General features: G+C 48.5%; 1 protein-coding gene across 4 annotated transcripts in view; it reads left to right on the top strand.

Moving 5' to 3' along the window:
* Positions 1-17,238, top strand: part of DNMT3B (DNA methyltransferase 3 beta) — a 39,191-nt gene that overhangs the window by 1,473 nt on the left and 20,480 nt on the right. For 2 of the 4 annotated variants that reach the window (XM_045194864.2, XM_024559734.3), the window contains exons 2-5: positions 13,157-13,319; positions 14,300-14,361; positions 15,825-15,929; positions 16,884-17,009. In XM_045194864.2, coding sequence (XP_045050799.1) covers positions 13,163-13,319; positions 14,300-14,361; positions 15,825-15,929; positions 16,884-17,009 — 450 coding nt within the window. In that variant the 5' untranslated portion in view covers positions 13,157-13,162. The remainder of the gene's footprint in view (positions 1-13,156; positions 13,320-14,299; positions 14,362-15,824; positions 15,930-16,883; positions 17,010-17,238) is intronic. The other 2 variants (XM_024559733.3, XM_045194863.2) reach the window with 1 other exon arrangement.

The raw sequence follows: 17,238 nt of genomic DNA, 5'->3' as shown, positions 1-17,238 counted from the left end.
AAGAGGCCAGGAGGTTTTACCTGCCTCTGCCCTCCAGGAGGCCATTGAACTCCCCAGGTGCAGGCTTGATTTTTTCCAGAGTCGAGATGATGATGCCTATAGGAACGGCATACAGTAATCCCTCAGTAAGTGTTTGTCACTGTTGGCATTACATAGGACCTGGGCTAAGCAGGTTGCCCTCTTTAGGAGGATGCACGAATCTTTGGATGGTGTTTAAATCTGTCCCAGTAAGTCCATTGCTTTCTATGTCTTACTTATTATTACATCTGTGAAATGGGAATATGCCTAACAACCCCAGGTTGTGTAAGAATGAAACCAGTTTATGCGATTTGACCTCTGACCTTCGATGTTCTTCAGATATCAAATGGGTGTGATGGCCCCTAATACATACCACATTAGGCTTGGGTGGGGACTCGATGGGATAGTGTTTGACATAGCAGGTGGTGAATGTTGACATCTGTGTTAATTCACCAATAGCCCCTCTGTTTAGGGTAGCCATTAATAAGGCTTGGGTATGAAGGGAGGTACACCCCTGCTTGCTTCTCCTTTCCTGCCTTCCTGCACCAAGGTACTGTTCTTGTTACGAAAACTTTTCCAAATAATTGTCCTTGATTTGAGAGTTGGCAGAGAAAAAGGCACTTTGTTCCTTTTTGAGAGGAGCTGTAGTTTTCTCTTATGGGTTGAGGCCATTTTTACCACCCCCCCACCAACCCTACCCAAGCTTGGGGCCTACCTTGAATCCTTAATTTCAGAGCTAAGCAAGATACTTTACCTTTCCACTTTGGGGTGGAGAGGGCTGAGACAAAGGGGCCAGGTCTGGGGCTGGCTGCATCCTGCTCCTTAAATCCATAGGCATAACCTCCCACCCCTTGCAAATGTTGGAAGGTGGGGGAGCATCTGGGAGCTGCAGGGGGCTAAGGGGAGGGACTAAGGAGGTGAGGTTGGGGGAGGGTGCTTTCCTTTCTTCCCTTCCTCCTGCCACGTGGGGCCTATGACCCAGAAGTGCCTGTAGCCCCTCATTACTGCAGTCGTAGGGACCTGCTTCCTATGGGGGGGGGGGGTTGGGTAAGTTCTTCTGGGAACACTTACCTTTAGATTGAATCCTTTGTCTCAGACCAGCTCTCATGCCAGCTGTCTGGCCTCTAGGCTCAGGCACCTTTTCCAATTTCATCTGAGAGGATCCTTGGGTCCTACCCTTTGGCAAGTGTCCCCTCCACCAGCCCTTGATAGGTACTGGACCTCAGCTCAGGCATGCCCTTGTGTTGAGCAAGTCGTTAAGAATCATGAATTCAGAGTGCGGCGATTTTTCATTTCCTTGGTGGACTAGGGCTGAGGAGTACAGAATACCTCATTTTCCTTGCAGTTCACCCTCTTTGTAAAGTGATGGATGGACTTGTCTGTCTTGGGGGTTGCCGTTCTCACTGGGCCCCTTTTGCAGCTGATGGAACTGAGGTTCTGGAATATCCAGTCGCTTCCACACCTTAGTGGTTGGTTCTTTTCAGAACACGCTTACATCACATCTGCCACTATCTCAGGACAGAGTTCGTCACTCCAGTCACTCCAGCTGGGAGAAAGCCCAGTGCCTGGGTTCAGATGTGTCTGGCCATGGCTGGAGGAAGTAGCCTGATGAATGGCAGAGGAGGCCTGTGTATAGGGTTGCCGTATCCTGTTCCTTACAGCCATAGACAGAACCCTCACCCCTTTTTTGATTTTTGTTCTTTCTGTGAAATGGGTACAAGGACGCACCTACCCAAGCAGAGTTGCTAGGAGGACTAATTGGAATTCAGAGGCCTTTTAGCTTCACAAGGCTTAGTTGCTAAGTTAGGTGAGGGGCCCTAAATATTATAAAAGTCTGTTATTTGTTGGGTCATGTTATTTGTCTGAGGCAATGGACTAAAGGGATTTGGGTTGTGGAATCAAATCAGAATGTATATTCCTATTTGTTCCATTTATACGCTGGTCCACCCGGGCCTCAGTTGTTCAGTCTGTAAAGTAGGAATCCATTTTTGGCTAGTTCCAGGGGATGTTGAGGTTTTGGGGTTTTTTATAAGATTTTAATATATTTTCACAGAGAGGGAAGGGAGGGAGAAAAAACTTCTATCCGTTGCCGCTCGTTTGCCCCCCCAACCCCGGCGACCCAGTCACGTGCTCTTATCGGGAATTGAACAGGTGACCTATTGCTTCACAGGCTGGTGCTCAATCCACTGAGTCACATCAGCCAGGGCTGAAGATTTTTATTTTTTTAAAATTAAATTTTTATATTTAGAGAGAAGGGAAGGGAGGGAGAAAGAGGAAACACCAAACTGGGGACTGAACCCGCAACCCAGGAATCGAATTGGCGACCTTCCACTTTGCGGGACTAAGCCCAAGCAACTGAGCCACACCTGTCAGGGCAGATGTCAACGTTTAAATACGTTGAGTCGTTATAGATTAAAACATGTGCATACTGAGGGTTCAATAAATGTTGCAGTTTACGTAGTAAACATTCAAATGTTGATAAAATAGTTATGATTTACTTACTGAAAGAAATGCAGTCCTGGTTAGCATTCCCGAGTTTTTCCAGGGAATAAGCAAAGACTTGGGAGACTGTTTTGTTTTGTAGGGAATTTGAATATTAAAAAAAAAAAAGAGCCCTGGCTGGATTGGCTCAGTGGATTGAGTGCTGGCCTTCAAACCGGAAGCTCGCCCTTTTGAATCTTGGTCAGGGCACGTGCCTGGGTTGCTGCCCAGGTCTCCCAGTTGGGGGCGTGCGAGAGGCAACCAATTGACATCTCACCCGTGTTTCCCTCCCTCTCTCCCTCCCTTTGGTCTCTCTAAAAATAAATAAGTAACATCTTAAAAAGACATTCACTGTATTTGATACAAATGAAAATAAAATGTACCTTCTGATGTTAAGAAGAAACTAATCACCACCTGTAAACTCAGTCCCAGGGTTAACTATGCTTTCATTTTGGGGCCTCAATTTCTTCTAGGAGTGGAGGAAAATGTAGTCAAGACTAGGAGCCCTACCTAAGCGAAGGGACAAGAATCCCAGGAAAGGACAGAATCCTGAGGAAAAAGGAAGTCTTAGATTTAGAGGCCTCTGTTGTCGCCGTGGGCCTGGCTTCATGAGCAGATGGAGGACAGTTTTGGGTAACAGTGGGCAGAGATTTTTTTTGGAATCTGCAACCACTGGCTTCTGCTCTTGTCTTTGACCAGGTTGCCTGATCAAGTTGGTTAAGTCACTTCACCCACAGAGATTTTCACTCATTTCATTCATTCATTCATTCATGTATGTATTCAGTGTGGTCTGTGGCCTCTACCCTCATTCAGCCCCTGCCTGTTCTCCTTCCCCCAGCTCCTCTGCTTTTTAGTTTTGCAATTCAAAGGTCAAACTTAAATTTTCTAGAAAATGGTCTTTTACAGTCTGAAATTTGTGGGGAGCGGTAGCCATTGCAAGCATTATGACCAGAAAATCAGAAATGCACTTCCAAAAACGACTGAGAGTGGATGGGTAGGAGACAGGTAAACAGTTGTCGATGGAAAAAGGTTCTTCACCAATAAATTTCCCTATGGGGACAGGTGAATGCTGACCAGGGGTGCAGGAGGGGTGCAGTTGGAAGAGGGCCCAGCCTGGCTGGGGCTCTTATCCCGAGGCTGAGGGAATAAATTTACTTGGAGCATCACTTCCCGTGTGTGTTTTCCCCGCTGTGCTCTCATTCTGTAACTCTTAGAATCAGATGTTGAGTCTCCTGGCCTGGTAGAATCTCCTGTGACCATTTGTCCTCCGTGTTCTGTTTTCTGGGTGATGTCCTCAGCTGCCAACCCTCTATTTGAACTTTTGTCTTCTGCTTTGACTTTTTACTGTTTTTATTTTATTTTTATTTTATTTATTTTTAAAGATTTCATTTATTTATTTTTAGAGAAAGGGGAAGGGAGGGAGAAAAACATCCATGGGTTGCCGCTCACGTGCCCCCCAACCAGGGGACCTGGCCTGCAACCCAGGCGTGTGCCCTGACTGGGATTCGAACTGATGACCTTTTGGTTTGCGGGACAACACCCAACCCACTGAGCAACACCAGTCAGGGCACTGTTTTCATTTTTAATATTTAAGTTTTGAACTTCCATATTGGAGAGGGACCAAAATTGTCTGTGGGAGTTGAAAACTGAAGGGTTTCTTTGTGAGATAGTGATTTGAACTTGTCTTTCCGTCTCCCAAAATCTGAAGGAAGTTCTTTGCTATTGGGTCTGTCTTATTCCCCAGGGCAGAGGAATCCTCTAGTTATAGACCTTCTGGGGGAGAGGGTTCTGCTGGGGAAGTCTCAGTCTACCCATAGCCCATCCCCTCTCCCTCCGTCAGGTCTCCTCTGTTGCAAGCTGGGTAGAGGACTGGTTGCCTCTAAAACAGGCAGAGGAAGAGGACTGGGGGGGGGTACCTAACTTTCTTTTTCATCCTTCCCTGCAGCCCCATCTTCTGAGGTGAACTGGGCCTCTTCCTGAGCAGCATTTGTTTCTAGTTGCATTAGCTTCCTATTGCAAGTGGACGTGCTTTGGGCTACCACTGGGGCTGATACCCAGGCTTCCACTGGACTCCAGTTCCTGGAGAAGGAATAATGCCTTTTGGTCGGTGTTCCCAGAAGCCAGCAGAGTGCTGGGCCCCTGACACCCTGGCTCCTTGACTAAGTGCTGTGACTTAGCTAAAGCAGCAAGAGTAGGCATTGCTTTACCTGAGTCTCATGCAGCACTGGAACCCACAGGAGACACTGAGAGTGAGTAGAAGGAAACCCGCTCACCTGGGATGTGGTGAGAAATGGAGTGTGAATGAGGCTGGGTACCTGAACAGGCAGGTGCTGATGACAGATTTTCTGGGTTGTTATGGGTTACATGGGAGACTGTGCAACTGGATGACGGAATTCGGAAAGTTCTGAGCAAATGTGTATAGAGGTGTGGGCAGAATCTTGTCTTCTTGAGCTCTTGGCAAAAGGGTATTGGGTAGTGTAAGGGCAGTGTAGGTTTGGGGGTGAACCAACCTTGTTGTTATTATCTCAGCTTTCTCCCAGCTTTCTTTTTTATTACCACCCTCTCCGACCCCACTGGCAGCTGCATGAGGACGGGCTCTGTCTGGGCTTTTTCTGCCCTTTATTCTTGCACGTTCCTGAAGCATAGCAGGAACCCTGATCTGATGAATGGGTAAGAGTAGCCTTTCCCAGTGTCTTGAACGTTCCTAGGATGTTATGTGTTGAACTACAAGCCCAGCACAGAGTAACTGCTCAATATTAAATATGGTTGTCACCATTACCTAAGGCCACACACCTAGTAAGGAGTGGAATCTGGATTGAAATGCTGTTAAATATCTAAAAAAAACTTCTATTGATTTGACAGAAACATCGATTTGTTAATCCACTTATTAGGGTGTTTTTTGGTTGATGCTTGTGTGTGTCCTGACTGAGGATCGAACCCACAACCCTGGTGTATCAGGACAATTCTCTAACCAAGTTAGCTACCCAGCCAGGGTCAAAGTGCTGTTAAATTTCTTTGAGACCTTTGTCTCCACTTGGCGTGACCCCACAGAGCTGGCAGGGTGCACGAATGCGTTGGGTTAAGATGCTCCCTGTCTGCAGGCCTGCTGCACCACTGTGCTGAGCTGGGTAGACCTGAAACCCTACCAATTTCCCTTCACTTTAACCTCACATAGTTATAATTTTCTTTCTTGTAACAAGAACTTTTAAGAGCTACAATCTTAGCAACTTTCAAATATACAATATGGTTTTAACTATGGTTAGTTACCATGCTGTCTAATTACCTCCCCAGGACTTGTTGTATCTTATAGTTGGAGGTTGGTACCTTCTGACCACCTTCACCCAGTCCCCCCACCTCCAACCTCTTAGTTTCCTTTTGTAGTGTGAAAATTTTGCCTTTTTAAAAAAATAAGTAATAGCTCTGGCTGGTGTGTGGCTCAGTGGATTGAGCACTGGCCTGCGAACCAAAAGGTCACCAGTTCTATTCCCGGCCAGGGCACATGCCCGGGTTGCAGGCCAGGTCCCCAGTTGGGGTTGCACGACAGGGGCAACAAATCGATGTTTCTCCCTCCCTTTCCCTCTCTAAAAATAAATAAAATCCCTCCAAATATAGAAATATTAATAAATATATGAAATCTTTACAAAAAATTGAAATAAAAAATAAGTAATACACAAGAACTTATTTTCTGATTAGGGTATAGATAATCTGTAAGTCCTATATTGAAACAACTAGATGCTATCTAAATTTTTTTTTTTTTCATGAAGGGCTAAGCTCCATAGTAAAGAAATCTAGGGGCCAATAGAGGGAACTAGAGATAAGAAAACACAAACTCAAGGACGGATGCTCATGACCTTTCAGGAGAAAATTGACAAGACTTTGCAGTAAGGTTGTCAGGCTTGCCCTAGCAGGTATGAGCACCTACGAAGCTATGATGATTGAAAGAGAGGTGGCAAGGGGTAAATGCCAAAAGGAAAGGGAGCCCAGAAATATGCTGTGTATAGGGGAACTTCACACAGTGACTGGAAAAAGGTGGACTTGGGACATAGCTATTATATGTGTCTTACTTTGTAGGGAAAAATGAGATTCCTGCCTCATACCACATGCATATAATTTTAGGTTGACTAAACTTGAGTGGCCATTTTCAAGGGAAGAGATGTTCCTTGGCGCTGGGTGGGTTGCTCAGTTGGTTGCACTGGTGTCCCATGCATCAAAAGGTCGTGGGTTCTATTCCCCATCAGGGTGTGTGCAGGAGGCAATCCTCACATCGATATGTGTCTCTCTCTCTAGCCCTCTCCCTCTCCCCCCTCCTTTTTCTAAAATCAATAAACCTATCCTCAGATGAGGATTAAAAAAAAAAAAAAAGAAAGCTTTCTTGGACATCAGTGTTTTAAAGTTGGCTTTTTAAATTTTTTTTAATTTTGGGGGGATTTTTATTGATTGATTTTAGAGACATCAATTTGTTGTTCCACTTATCTGCAGTCATTGGTTGCTTCTTGGACGGGCCCTGACCATCCCCTGACCAGAGATCGAACCCCCAGTCTCGGCGTAGTGGGACGACGCTCTGACTAACTGGGCCACCCACCCAGGGCTGAGTCTGCGTTCTGACTGTGAACGTAACACGGGCACATGGTGGTCAGTTTTGCCACGAGTACCTGCCTGAGAGACCAGACTTTTTACAGTTAGAGAAAAATAATGCTGGAGGAACATGTCTTAATGCATATGCTAACAAATCAACACAGGGGATTGTACTGTTATATAGACTTTTCACTTTACGTGGCTTCATCTAACAATAGTTCCCTGATTCTTGACCTCCCAGTAGTATTCCCCAGTTTCGCTGCATGTAATTTGGCCAGTCTTCCTTTTGATGGTCGTTTGTTGCAGTTTTTGCCGTGGACAAATGGGATAGCGGGGACGGTGTTTGCACACGGGTTGTGGTGGGAGCTTTGGGATGGGTCCGTTTCTAGCAGTGGAATCCTGGGTAACAGGGTAAGGACAGTTGGCAGTTTAGATCATACTGTCAGATTGCCGGTAGGTATAGGCTTAATCAATATCTCCACCCTCAGTTTATAGAGGCTTGAGGGTGAAGGCGTTGGCTGTAGCCACCGGTGCAGCAGGCCCACTGTGAGGGGCAGGGCCAAGGCGGCAGCTTTCCAGAATATTGGTTTCCTTTTCTCCCTCACCTCCCTGAGAGAGGGAGGAGGGCTCTTTGACTTCAGTTTTTGTCGAGGGGCACACATGGCCACAGGAGTGGGCATGGCAGCTCCCAGAATCCTCTGTTCCTTATGCCGCCACTCATCATTCTCTGAGTTACTCTGGGCTTCCCCCTCCATTTGAACACCCTTCCGAGGGTTTCCCAAATAAACTGCAGGGGATGGGGGCTGGTTGCTTGCGTTTTGTTTATATAGGGTAAAACATTTTGGCAATGAACTCCAGTTTAAGTTGGCATATTGGTTCGAATCTTTTTTTTTTTCCCTGTGAATTATCAAAAAGGTAATGGTACAGAATTTTATCCCAACCCATTGACAAACATCTGGGTGTTTGTTGGTATTTTGCTATTATGGTCAATGCTGCAAAGAACATCCTCATATAGCTAATATTTTGCACTTGGTCCAATTTAACCCCTACTGGGATCAATTCTTTCGATAATTCTGATAAATATGCCAAGGCCCAGCTTTTACTGTAGAAAGTCAGTGGTGCACGTCGCCAGTGACCTGGAGGCTGTGAGCAATTCTCAGACGCCTTCTGAGTCATCAGGGATGAGGGGATGCTTTGCTGGGGTAGTCTGGCACAAAGGCACGGGAGAATGTGTAATCTCCACGCCTCGGGTTTTGTCATCTACTTTGGGACCCTTAGCACTAACCACCCAAGAAATCGATTAGGCGGGGTCACACCAGTTTTATAGGTGATAAAACTTGGGTTTGAGAAAAACATCGAAGGCTTTTGCTTTCCTGTGACTGATCTTTTCTGGAATTTAGTGGAGATTCCTTATCAGGCAAAAGCAGTGAACTGGGACCTTGTGCTCTGCTGCCAGCCAGGTGGGCAGCCCGTGCCTGGCCCCTCTGCCTTTGCGCTTACCCTCCTCCCTGCTTGGTGCCTCCCTGCCTCTCCACCTAGCTGGGTGGTGTTCCTCTCTGGGCTTAACCTTTACAACTATATTTACCACATTGTTTTTGAGGTGTTTTCAAGATACGACCCATGGATTAAGCCTAGATCTCCATAATTTAACTGCTGTGTGAGCCGGGGCAGGGAGTGTGCCGATCTGCTTTCTCTGAGCTTCAGTGTACATCTGCAAGGTGGGGCAGTCATGAGAGTAGCTTGTTTTTTGGTGAGATACACAGTAATTGCTCCTTCTCAGCTATTCTTTTGGAATCTTGGACAGTGGGAACAGCTAAGAAAGACTTGAGCCCTTTAAGAGAAAGATTCAGAAGTCTAGATTTCCCTCCCCCAGGCTGCGGAGAAGGCATTTTTAAACAGGGGAGGTGGGAATATCTTAACCTCTCCCTTTTTACTTCACTGAATCTCTAAGTAAGCGGTGGGGGGCTGATGGTGGGCCAGAGATGCCCAAGTGGCCCCCTCCCAACTACTTCCTAGTCATACCCTCCAGCCCCTCTTCCCGCATTGTGAGTTTAATTAATGTAATTAACATTTACAGGGGGCTCTGAAACAGCTCTGATGCTGGTGCCAGCCTGGAGGAAATGGACGAAATCACCTCTGAGCTTTATGGATGGGTTGGGGGGCGGGGTGGTGTTCCAGGGCCACGTCTCTGAGTCTAATTGGGGGTGCCACTCAACTTTTCTGTCTGCCACATCGCATTTGGACACATCTGACCTGGTTCAGTCCGAACACAAACGCCCTTCACTAATGAGGCAGGGCCTTGCAGGGAGAACCTTGAGGGGGATCCCTCCTCGCCCTGCTGCCCACCCCTCCATCAGGTGCCAAACCCCAGCCTCTGGGAAAGGGTCAGAGTTCACCCTGCTTCAGGAAGTTAGATCACTACCTCCTTCCAAGGTAACGCTCAGCTGGTATATCATGTCCCTCAGCCAAAAAACTGTAGCCCCTGGGATGGAGGATGGATTATTATAACTTCGTAACTCTCATCAGCCTTGTCTCCCGTAGTTCCAGGTACGTGCCCTGGACTGCCTGGGCATGAGCCTTGGTGCTGCCACTTTGTCGGGTGACTTAATTAGTTCATCTGAGCCTGTTGAATAGATTGATAACGAGACCTGCCACAGGATGAGGTGCGAGTTAAGAGATGTTTGTACCGCCTTTAGCTTACAGTAGGAACCTGGGAACTATTGCTGCCACAGCAGAGTGAATGACAGGCGTAGCTCAAAGTCTGGTGTGTCGGCCAGTCTGGAAAAGTCCCATAGGTAGGTGCCACTTCCTTCAGGGAGGTAACCCGGCTAGTTTATCCTCCAGTCCTGAAATGATCACATTACGTGAAGCAGTTGGCTTGTGTTGGGGGCCCACATTATCTGGGAAATGCCAGCCTTGGCTCACTAGAAGCCAGACTGAGATGGGTGGGGTGGGGTGAGGGAGATTTGTATCTATCCTTACACACCAATCCCCGGTGCTAATTTCTTCCTTTTGCCAAGAGCATGTGGTTAAATTTGTGTGTTCTTACTTAACTTCCTGGACTCAAGCACTTCGAGTCCCATCGATCAAGTGTGTATTATGTTACTTCACCCATCTGCCTCAGTCTGCCCATCTGTAAAATAAGGACAATAGTATTTGCCACATTTAAGGATCAAATGAGTTAATGCATGCGAAGCCCACAAGGGTGCCTGGCATCTAGTAAACATTGAAAGAATTATCATATTATCAGCTGAGAAGATTTGTATATTTACTTGAGGAGGGGCCAGATTGTTACTCTGTGAAGCAGAGGCCTGTGGGAGAAACCTTCCCAGCTTTTGAAATCTTGAGTAATAATAAGGCGGCGAGTGATAGGGAGATGGGAGGGCTCCAAGGCTGAGGGAACAGCAGCTGCACACGCCTGGGGGCTGGCTTTACTTGTCTCCGTAGAATGTGGACGGGGTGGAGGAACTGAGCTGGGCATCCTTCAGTCACAGGTGCAGGTTCTGCGCGCTGCTGTTTGTTGTGACAGTAAGGCAGCCTGGGCCGGCAATGGCGTCACAAACCCAGAGTGATGAGAACTACAGAGAACGATATTCTATGAAGTCATGTTGAATTATGCAACTGGAAAGAGTATTTTACCTGCCCAGCTCACCCCACAGCACCCAGGTGGCTGGTGACTCTTACAGCTGGTTGGTTTTTTCCCCCAAATCTTCCTCCAGGGCCCACGGATGTGGCTCTAGAGGCAGATTTTCCCTGAATGTTGAGATCTGACTTTGGGAAGGTGCTCTGCTCAGCGGTCCCTCAGGCAGGCTGGCACTGCCGAGGCCTGGGGGAAAGGCCTGTAGTGGTTAATCATTGCTGGCCTGGGCTACAGGCTCACCTGGGCCTGTCTGGTTGATTGACCCAGTTAGAGGCCATCTGAGGGAAGTCTGGGTCTCCCAGATGAGACAGAAGTTATGCCTTTTGATTCAGCATCTAGCCTGATACCAGCTCCTGATTAGAAACCTCACCTAGCCCTCCCTCCTCCCGAGAGCTCCCCATGGACCTCCTGGTGTCTTGCACCCCACGGCCCAGCTTGGGCCACCCGTTTGCGTAGTTCACTGATTTGGCCTGGGGTGAAATGCAGGAAATTAATTATTACTTTGAACCACACTCCAGCAGTTTTCCTGGGATTCTGGCTGCTTGGTCTCACCAGAGATGGCCATAGGTCAGCTAGCTGGTTCTTCTTCCAGGTCAGGGCTTGGCAATGAAAGGTGCTGAGAAGCAGCTGATCAGGCTGCCTCCCTTTTCCCTGGTGCTGGTGAGTGAGATTCCTCAACAGGTGTTGAGAGAAAACAGAAGAGGAACTGTAAATACCACATTGTACTCTCTTTCAGTATTGTTTTGGGTCCTCTAACGTGCCTGGTCCTGGGAACTGTTGCCTTATGATTACACATTTATAACCAGAACAGTGCTTCTTTAACTTGCATATTAATTAATTACCCAGGGATTTGTGAAAATGTCTTTCTTGATTTGGTAGGTCTAGGATGGTACCATAGATTCTTTGGTTCTAACCAGTTCCCAGGTGATTCAAAGGGTACTGGTCCTTGGGCCATATGGAGAAAGGCAGAGATCTGGTTGCCCTATGCCCACTCCGGGGGAATGGGCAGTTGCAGAGGATAGAATTGGGATCCCCCAGTCACATTGGGAATCCATCTGAGGGCGCCATAGGCCCCTTCACCACAGCGCCCCCTGGTGGGCACAACACCAGCGTCATCCCTGCAGCCCCGCAATCCAGACGGTGCTTCTAGAAGCTACTCTGGGGAGCTAGTAGTCTGGCACCGTGGGTCACCTGGCATTGTGTGTCATCTGTCACCACATGGTAAGTCCCTGAGACAGGACTCAGGCCAGGAGTGCTCAGTGCCCACAGACAGCCTTTTGCTGGGGAAGCTTTCCCAAGCTCAGCTTCAGGCCATGAAGGTGTGGCGCCAAATGCCTCTGGTGCTGTTTTGGGGAAACTAAGAAACACGAGTCTGAGGCCTCGCCGTGCACCTAGGCTCTAATGTTGCCTTGTGCCCTCTTCTTAAATGGGATTTTGACTTAACAGTAGTAAGGTCTGTGTGTCAGTTTCCATTTCTATAACATGGGCCCACAGTGACATTAGGAGGAATGAATGAGAGAAAGGTGCTGGTTCAGGCTGACAACAAATGTTGCAGGCAGTGGGCTGGGTCGAAGTTCATTCACATAGCCCTTGAACCTATTTGTGAAGACCTGGCCTGAGCTGGTCTTCACTGAATAGCCTAGTGATGATGTAGTCACCAGGAGGGGCAGCAGTGGGGAAACAAGGCCCAGAGTGGGGTGAGGCTGGAGCAGTTGGGGGGCTTGCCCCTTGTTAACTGCCCCACTCTTTTGCCTGTGCCTTCTCATCCCTTCCATTCTTGGGAACTTGGGACTCCGAGCCCCAGCTGGTGAGGGAGGAGAGGAGAGAGTGACAGGCAAGCAGACCAATGGGCCCCTGAGGTTGGGGTAAGGCGGGGCTTGTGCTGCCATGGAGAAGAGAGAAGCTGTTCTGTGGGGAAGGAGGGGGCGGTGGGAAGAGGACCTGGAGATTGAGGGGAAGGGAGAGAGCAAACAAAGGGGTCAGGAGGGAAAATAATGCACTGGCTTCCTGAGGCCCTGCACAGGCTGGGCAGGGAGAAGGGGCCAGGGGCAGAAGAGACCAAGACTGGCCGCAGGCAGGCCTGGGCAAGCTGGGGCAGGCGGGTCCTAAATGGCATTGTTTGAAGTGGCCGGCTAATTGCACAGAGCAGCCTGATCCTCAGACCGAGGCCCAGCCTCCTCCTCTGTCCTGGGTGCTGGCTTCTGAGCCTTCTGGGCTGCCTGGCCACATGGAACCAAGTCCTGAGCCTCCGAGTTTGGTGAGGGGGGTAGGCTATGGGGGGCAGCCTGGGGCGGGTCCTTGGAAGGAGTATCACCCTGAGAATTATGTCCTAGGGCCTCTCTTGACCTGAGGACATAGAGCCATAGGTGGGAAGTTTGGGGGTGTGCTGCCCCCTCTAGTCTTGGCTTCACTGCTACCCTGTCCATTCTGACCCTCCCACAGGAAACAATGAAGGGAGACACCAGACAACTCAACAGAGAGGAGGACGCCAGCGGAAGAGAGGACTCCATCATCACCAATGGGGGCTGCAGCGACCAGTCTTCCGACTCCAAGGATGCACCCTCGCCCCCCATCCTGGAGGCCGTCAGCACCCCGGAGATAAGAGGTGGCCGGGCAGTGGGGAGGTGGGGTGGGACAGACACTGGAGCACAGCTGGGACATGGGACTCCCTTCTAGCAGTCTGCAGGCAGGTTGTGGGGAGAGGGTCTGGTCCCTGACAACCTCTATACCTCCCAGGGAAGCAAAGAGGGTGTAGGCAGAGCCAAGCGCATTTCTCATGCCCGCCACAGCCCTTGACCTCCATCCTGTCCTCTCACTTCAGGTGAGACTCTGAGGAGGTGACCCCAAAGTGATGATCGCTATTTTTTCAAGTCACAATGGGGTTAGTCATAGCATCAGCTGGGGTCTTTGGCTCTTCTGCAGTGGGACCCATCCCCTTGCATGGGATTGATTGTGTGGGAAGGAAAACACTCAGGCTGAGGCTTGCTTCCCTCCACCCTGCCCTCACCTCAGCAGTTCCGAGGTCCTATCACCTAGGATCCTCCCCACTGAGATTTTCTAACCCAACTGGTTACAACTGTATTGTCTCTTCATCCTATTGTTGACAACTCCTTGAACTGTCCTGTCCCATAGAACTTGCTGCAAGGGTAAACTTGTTCTGTTTCTGGATTGTTCACTACAATAGGCACTAGCCACGTGTGGGCACTTGCAGTGTGACTGATGTGGGAGGCATGTGACTGTTCACGTAAGTGCAGTTAGTGGCCACTGAGTTGAGCGGCACAGTTCTGGGAGGAATTTTAAGCCTTCTCTCATGAGAACCTTTAGTATTGTTTTGGGTCCTCTAACGTGCCTGGTCCTGGAAACTTGCCTTATGATTACACTGAGGTGACTACGGGACTGCGTGTCTGTCTAGCAGCTAACCCCTGAGAATGCCAGTGAGTTTAGCGAGATCCCAGGCCATAGCCCAGAGAGGAGGCCACAGAGGGCCGGCCGGCTGCCCGTCAGCAAAGGAAGACTTGGCTACTGCCCAGCCTGGCGCTCGCTGCTCCTTGCACAAAACAGACTCTGCTTCTCTTTCCTCCACAGGCCGCAGATCAAGTTCACGACTCTCCAAGAGGGAGGTCTCCAGCCTGCTAAGTTATACTCAGGTACGGGCTCTACTGTGCCTTTTTCAGGATTCAGGGGAATTCCCTTTGGCTTTCATTAAACGGGGTACACAAGGCCCACCCAAATTGGTGCCCGATAAATACTTGTTGATGATGAATATGAGCACTGTCAGGCATACAGCGCTTTGAACAACCTCACACTCAGTAATATGCCCAGTTTTTAAAAAGCCAAACATTTATTTTACTAACTTAGGGTTTTTTTGACCAATTGCTTCCTGCATATTTTTGAAATGTTTTTTTCAGTGTGGTTGATCAATTCATTACATCGATAAATTCCTAATGTAGCAAATTGTTCTTTTATTCCTGGAATGCGTCCAACTTCAACTTGGTCATGTTATGTTTGGAATTTGATTTATGTTTTAGCATCCATTTCATGAATGAAATGGATGGATGGTTTTATTTCTCATCTCTGTCTGGTTTTGATGCCCTTTGGAAAGAACTTGCCTGGCTTGTTTTAGGGAATATTTTAGCAATCGTTGCAGTATCATTTAACACTTAACAAGGTTTCTACTTGATCAGTTTTTTCCAAGTTAGTTTTTCCATTTAAAAAAAATTCCTGACATTATTTATGCTTTCTGCCTTTTTGTTAATCATCCCAGAGTTTTGTCAATTTTCGAAGAACCAGTGTCAGCCATCAGGGACAAAATGGATAAAAGTCACGGGCAAATGAAAGCTCACCCTCACACAGCTCCTGTTCTGGTGGGCACCCAGGTGACGGAGCGGAGACAGTGTGCTGGGTGGGAGGCTCAGAATAGCTGTTCCGGCGGAGAGTTACCAGCAAGTGCAACGACATCTCCTGTCTGAGCATTTGCTCTGCTGGCCTTGGGCGAAGTGTGCTTGATTTGATTCTAACCATACCCCTGCTGTGTTCCAATTTTAAAGAGAGGAATGGACTTACTCAAGGCCATGCAGTTGGCAGGGGAAAGGTCACATTCTTAAAACACCAGCCAGGCCATAACTCGGGCCACACACCACTGCTCTCCTTTCTGCCCTCAGTTTTTGCTGGGTTTGGGTCTGCAGCGTGGCACAGTCCCTAGGGGGTCTTCATGACTTGACACAGTTGGCGCCATTTCTTCCTGGTCGATTGTATGAAGATACGACTTCTCGCAGACACTGCAAACTGACCGGGCCTTCCTGTTAGGCACGGCCAAATCAGCTGAAGGTGTAGACACAGAAGTCTTCGCGATGCCTACGTTGTCACGTTGCCATTTCTTTGGTTTCTCTGTTTCCACTGGGGTTTTATCTTTCAATTGTGCCTTGATTTCATGATCCTGTGGTGTGAGCCATTGTTAAATCTTTTTGGAACAAAAGGAGGTGAAAATATTTTTAGGTCTCTCTCTGACCCATATTATGAGTGTTTTCACTATGACTGTCTGTTTTTAAACTATTTTAGTTATGTCACCTGCTAATGATACCCTGAAGCTCATAACGTTTCATTTACAAAGGATTTGACAGGCGATGGAGATGAAGGGGAAGACGCAGACGGCCCCGACACGCCAGTGATGCCGAAACTGTTCCGGGAAACCAGGACTCGGTCTGAAAGCCCAGCTGTAAGTCCCCCCCACTGAGCCGAGGCACCACCTCTAACCACTCATAGTCCTGTGTAAAAAACATGTTTGGGATCTCCCTGGGCGGGCTTCGAAGAGAGAGGTGAACAGATGTTTTGAAATTGTAAAAATGACAGCACAGCCCGTGAACTAGCATGTGAAGGTTTTCTTTCACATGGCAGATTTTAAACACTTAAAACAAAACCACGCTCGGAAATGCCCAAGGGTGGCGATAGGGTTGGCAGGTGGTTGACTCAGTGCCCCTTACCTATGAGAGTCAGTCCTGTGGATGGATTCTGTGACTTAGAGGTCTGGAAATGGGGAAAGGTTTATTGCTCACAGTCAGCCAGCATGTCAGAGAGCTGGCTGACGCTTGGTGACCACTGGAGGCGCAGTTTATAATCACACTCTGCTCTAGGAGATGATGTGTATCACCCCCTTTTTTACAGATGAGAGAAGATTCTGGTAACTTACCCATGGTGCAACATTAACTCTTGTGTAGGATTCGAACACAGGTCTGCAACCAGCTCCCAAGTTTGTGCCATTTTCAGAAAGAAGCCCAAGTGCTTCTCACCCATCTGGAGGACACAGTACCTTCCGGAAGCATGCAGTGATTACTCTAATGCTCTTTGGAAAAATGAATGTTGGGTTTAGAGTAAACTTGGTTTTCATTTTTCAATTCAATTTGCAGGTGCGAGTTTCAGCTGGGACAGGCAGTGGGATCTGCTGCGGATTGTCTGTCAGCCCTGCTGGTTTCCCTAACCCCTTGTCACAGGAACGGGGAGTTTCTGGGTGGGAAGTTTACCCAGTCTAGAGTACCCCCCTACCCCCCACTTACCTACCTCATGTACTGCTGTTGACCTGAGGCCACCTCTCAAGTCCAGTCCTCTGAGCCCCTCCTGAGACCTCGTGCCTGCAGTCACCAAAGGCCTTGTGCTTATCCTCTCTTGCTTCCAGGTTCGAACCCGAAATAGCACCAGTGCCTCTAGCCGAGAGAGGTACAGGTCCTCCCTACGTTCCACCCGAGGCCGGCAGGGCCGCAATCACGTGGACGAGTCCCCCGTGGAGTTCTCAGCTACCAGGGTTTGTTCCCCAGACGCTTAGACCCCTGCCCCTGTCTCTAATTGGAAGAGTTTCTTCTCACTGCACCACTGAAAGCAGCCAGTGTATAACCCTAACCGCTTCTGTTCTTCACACTCCTCTCCTTTTCAGGGTCTTGCCTTTCCTTTCTCTCCTGGGTGCTGGGTAAGCTTCTCTTAAGCCTGATGACTTCTCTCCTGGCCTGATCCTGGATGGAACTGTGGCGGGAATG

This window comes from Desmodus rotundus, chromosome 6 (assembly GCF_022682495.2).
Source record: "Desmodus rotundus isolate HL8 chromosome 6, HLdesRot8A.1, whole genome shotgun sequence".
In the NCBI taxonomy this organism is placed as follows: Eukaryota; Metazoa; Chordata; class Mammalia; order Chiroptera; family Phyllostomidae; genus Desmodus; species Desmodus rotundus.
This window is presented reverse-complemented; position numbering and strand designations above follow the sequence as displayed.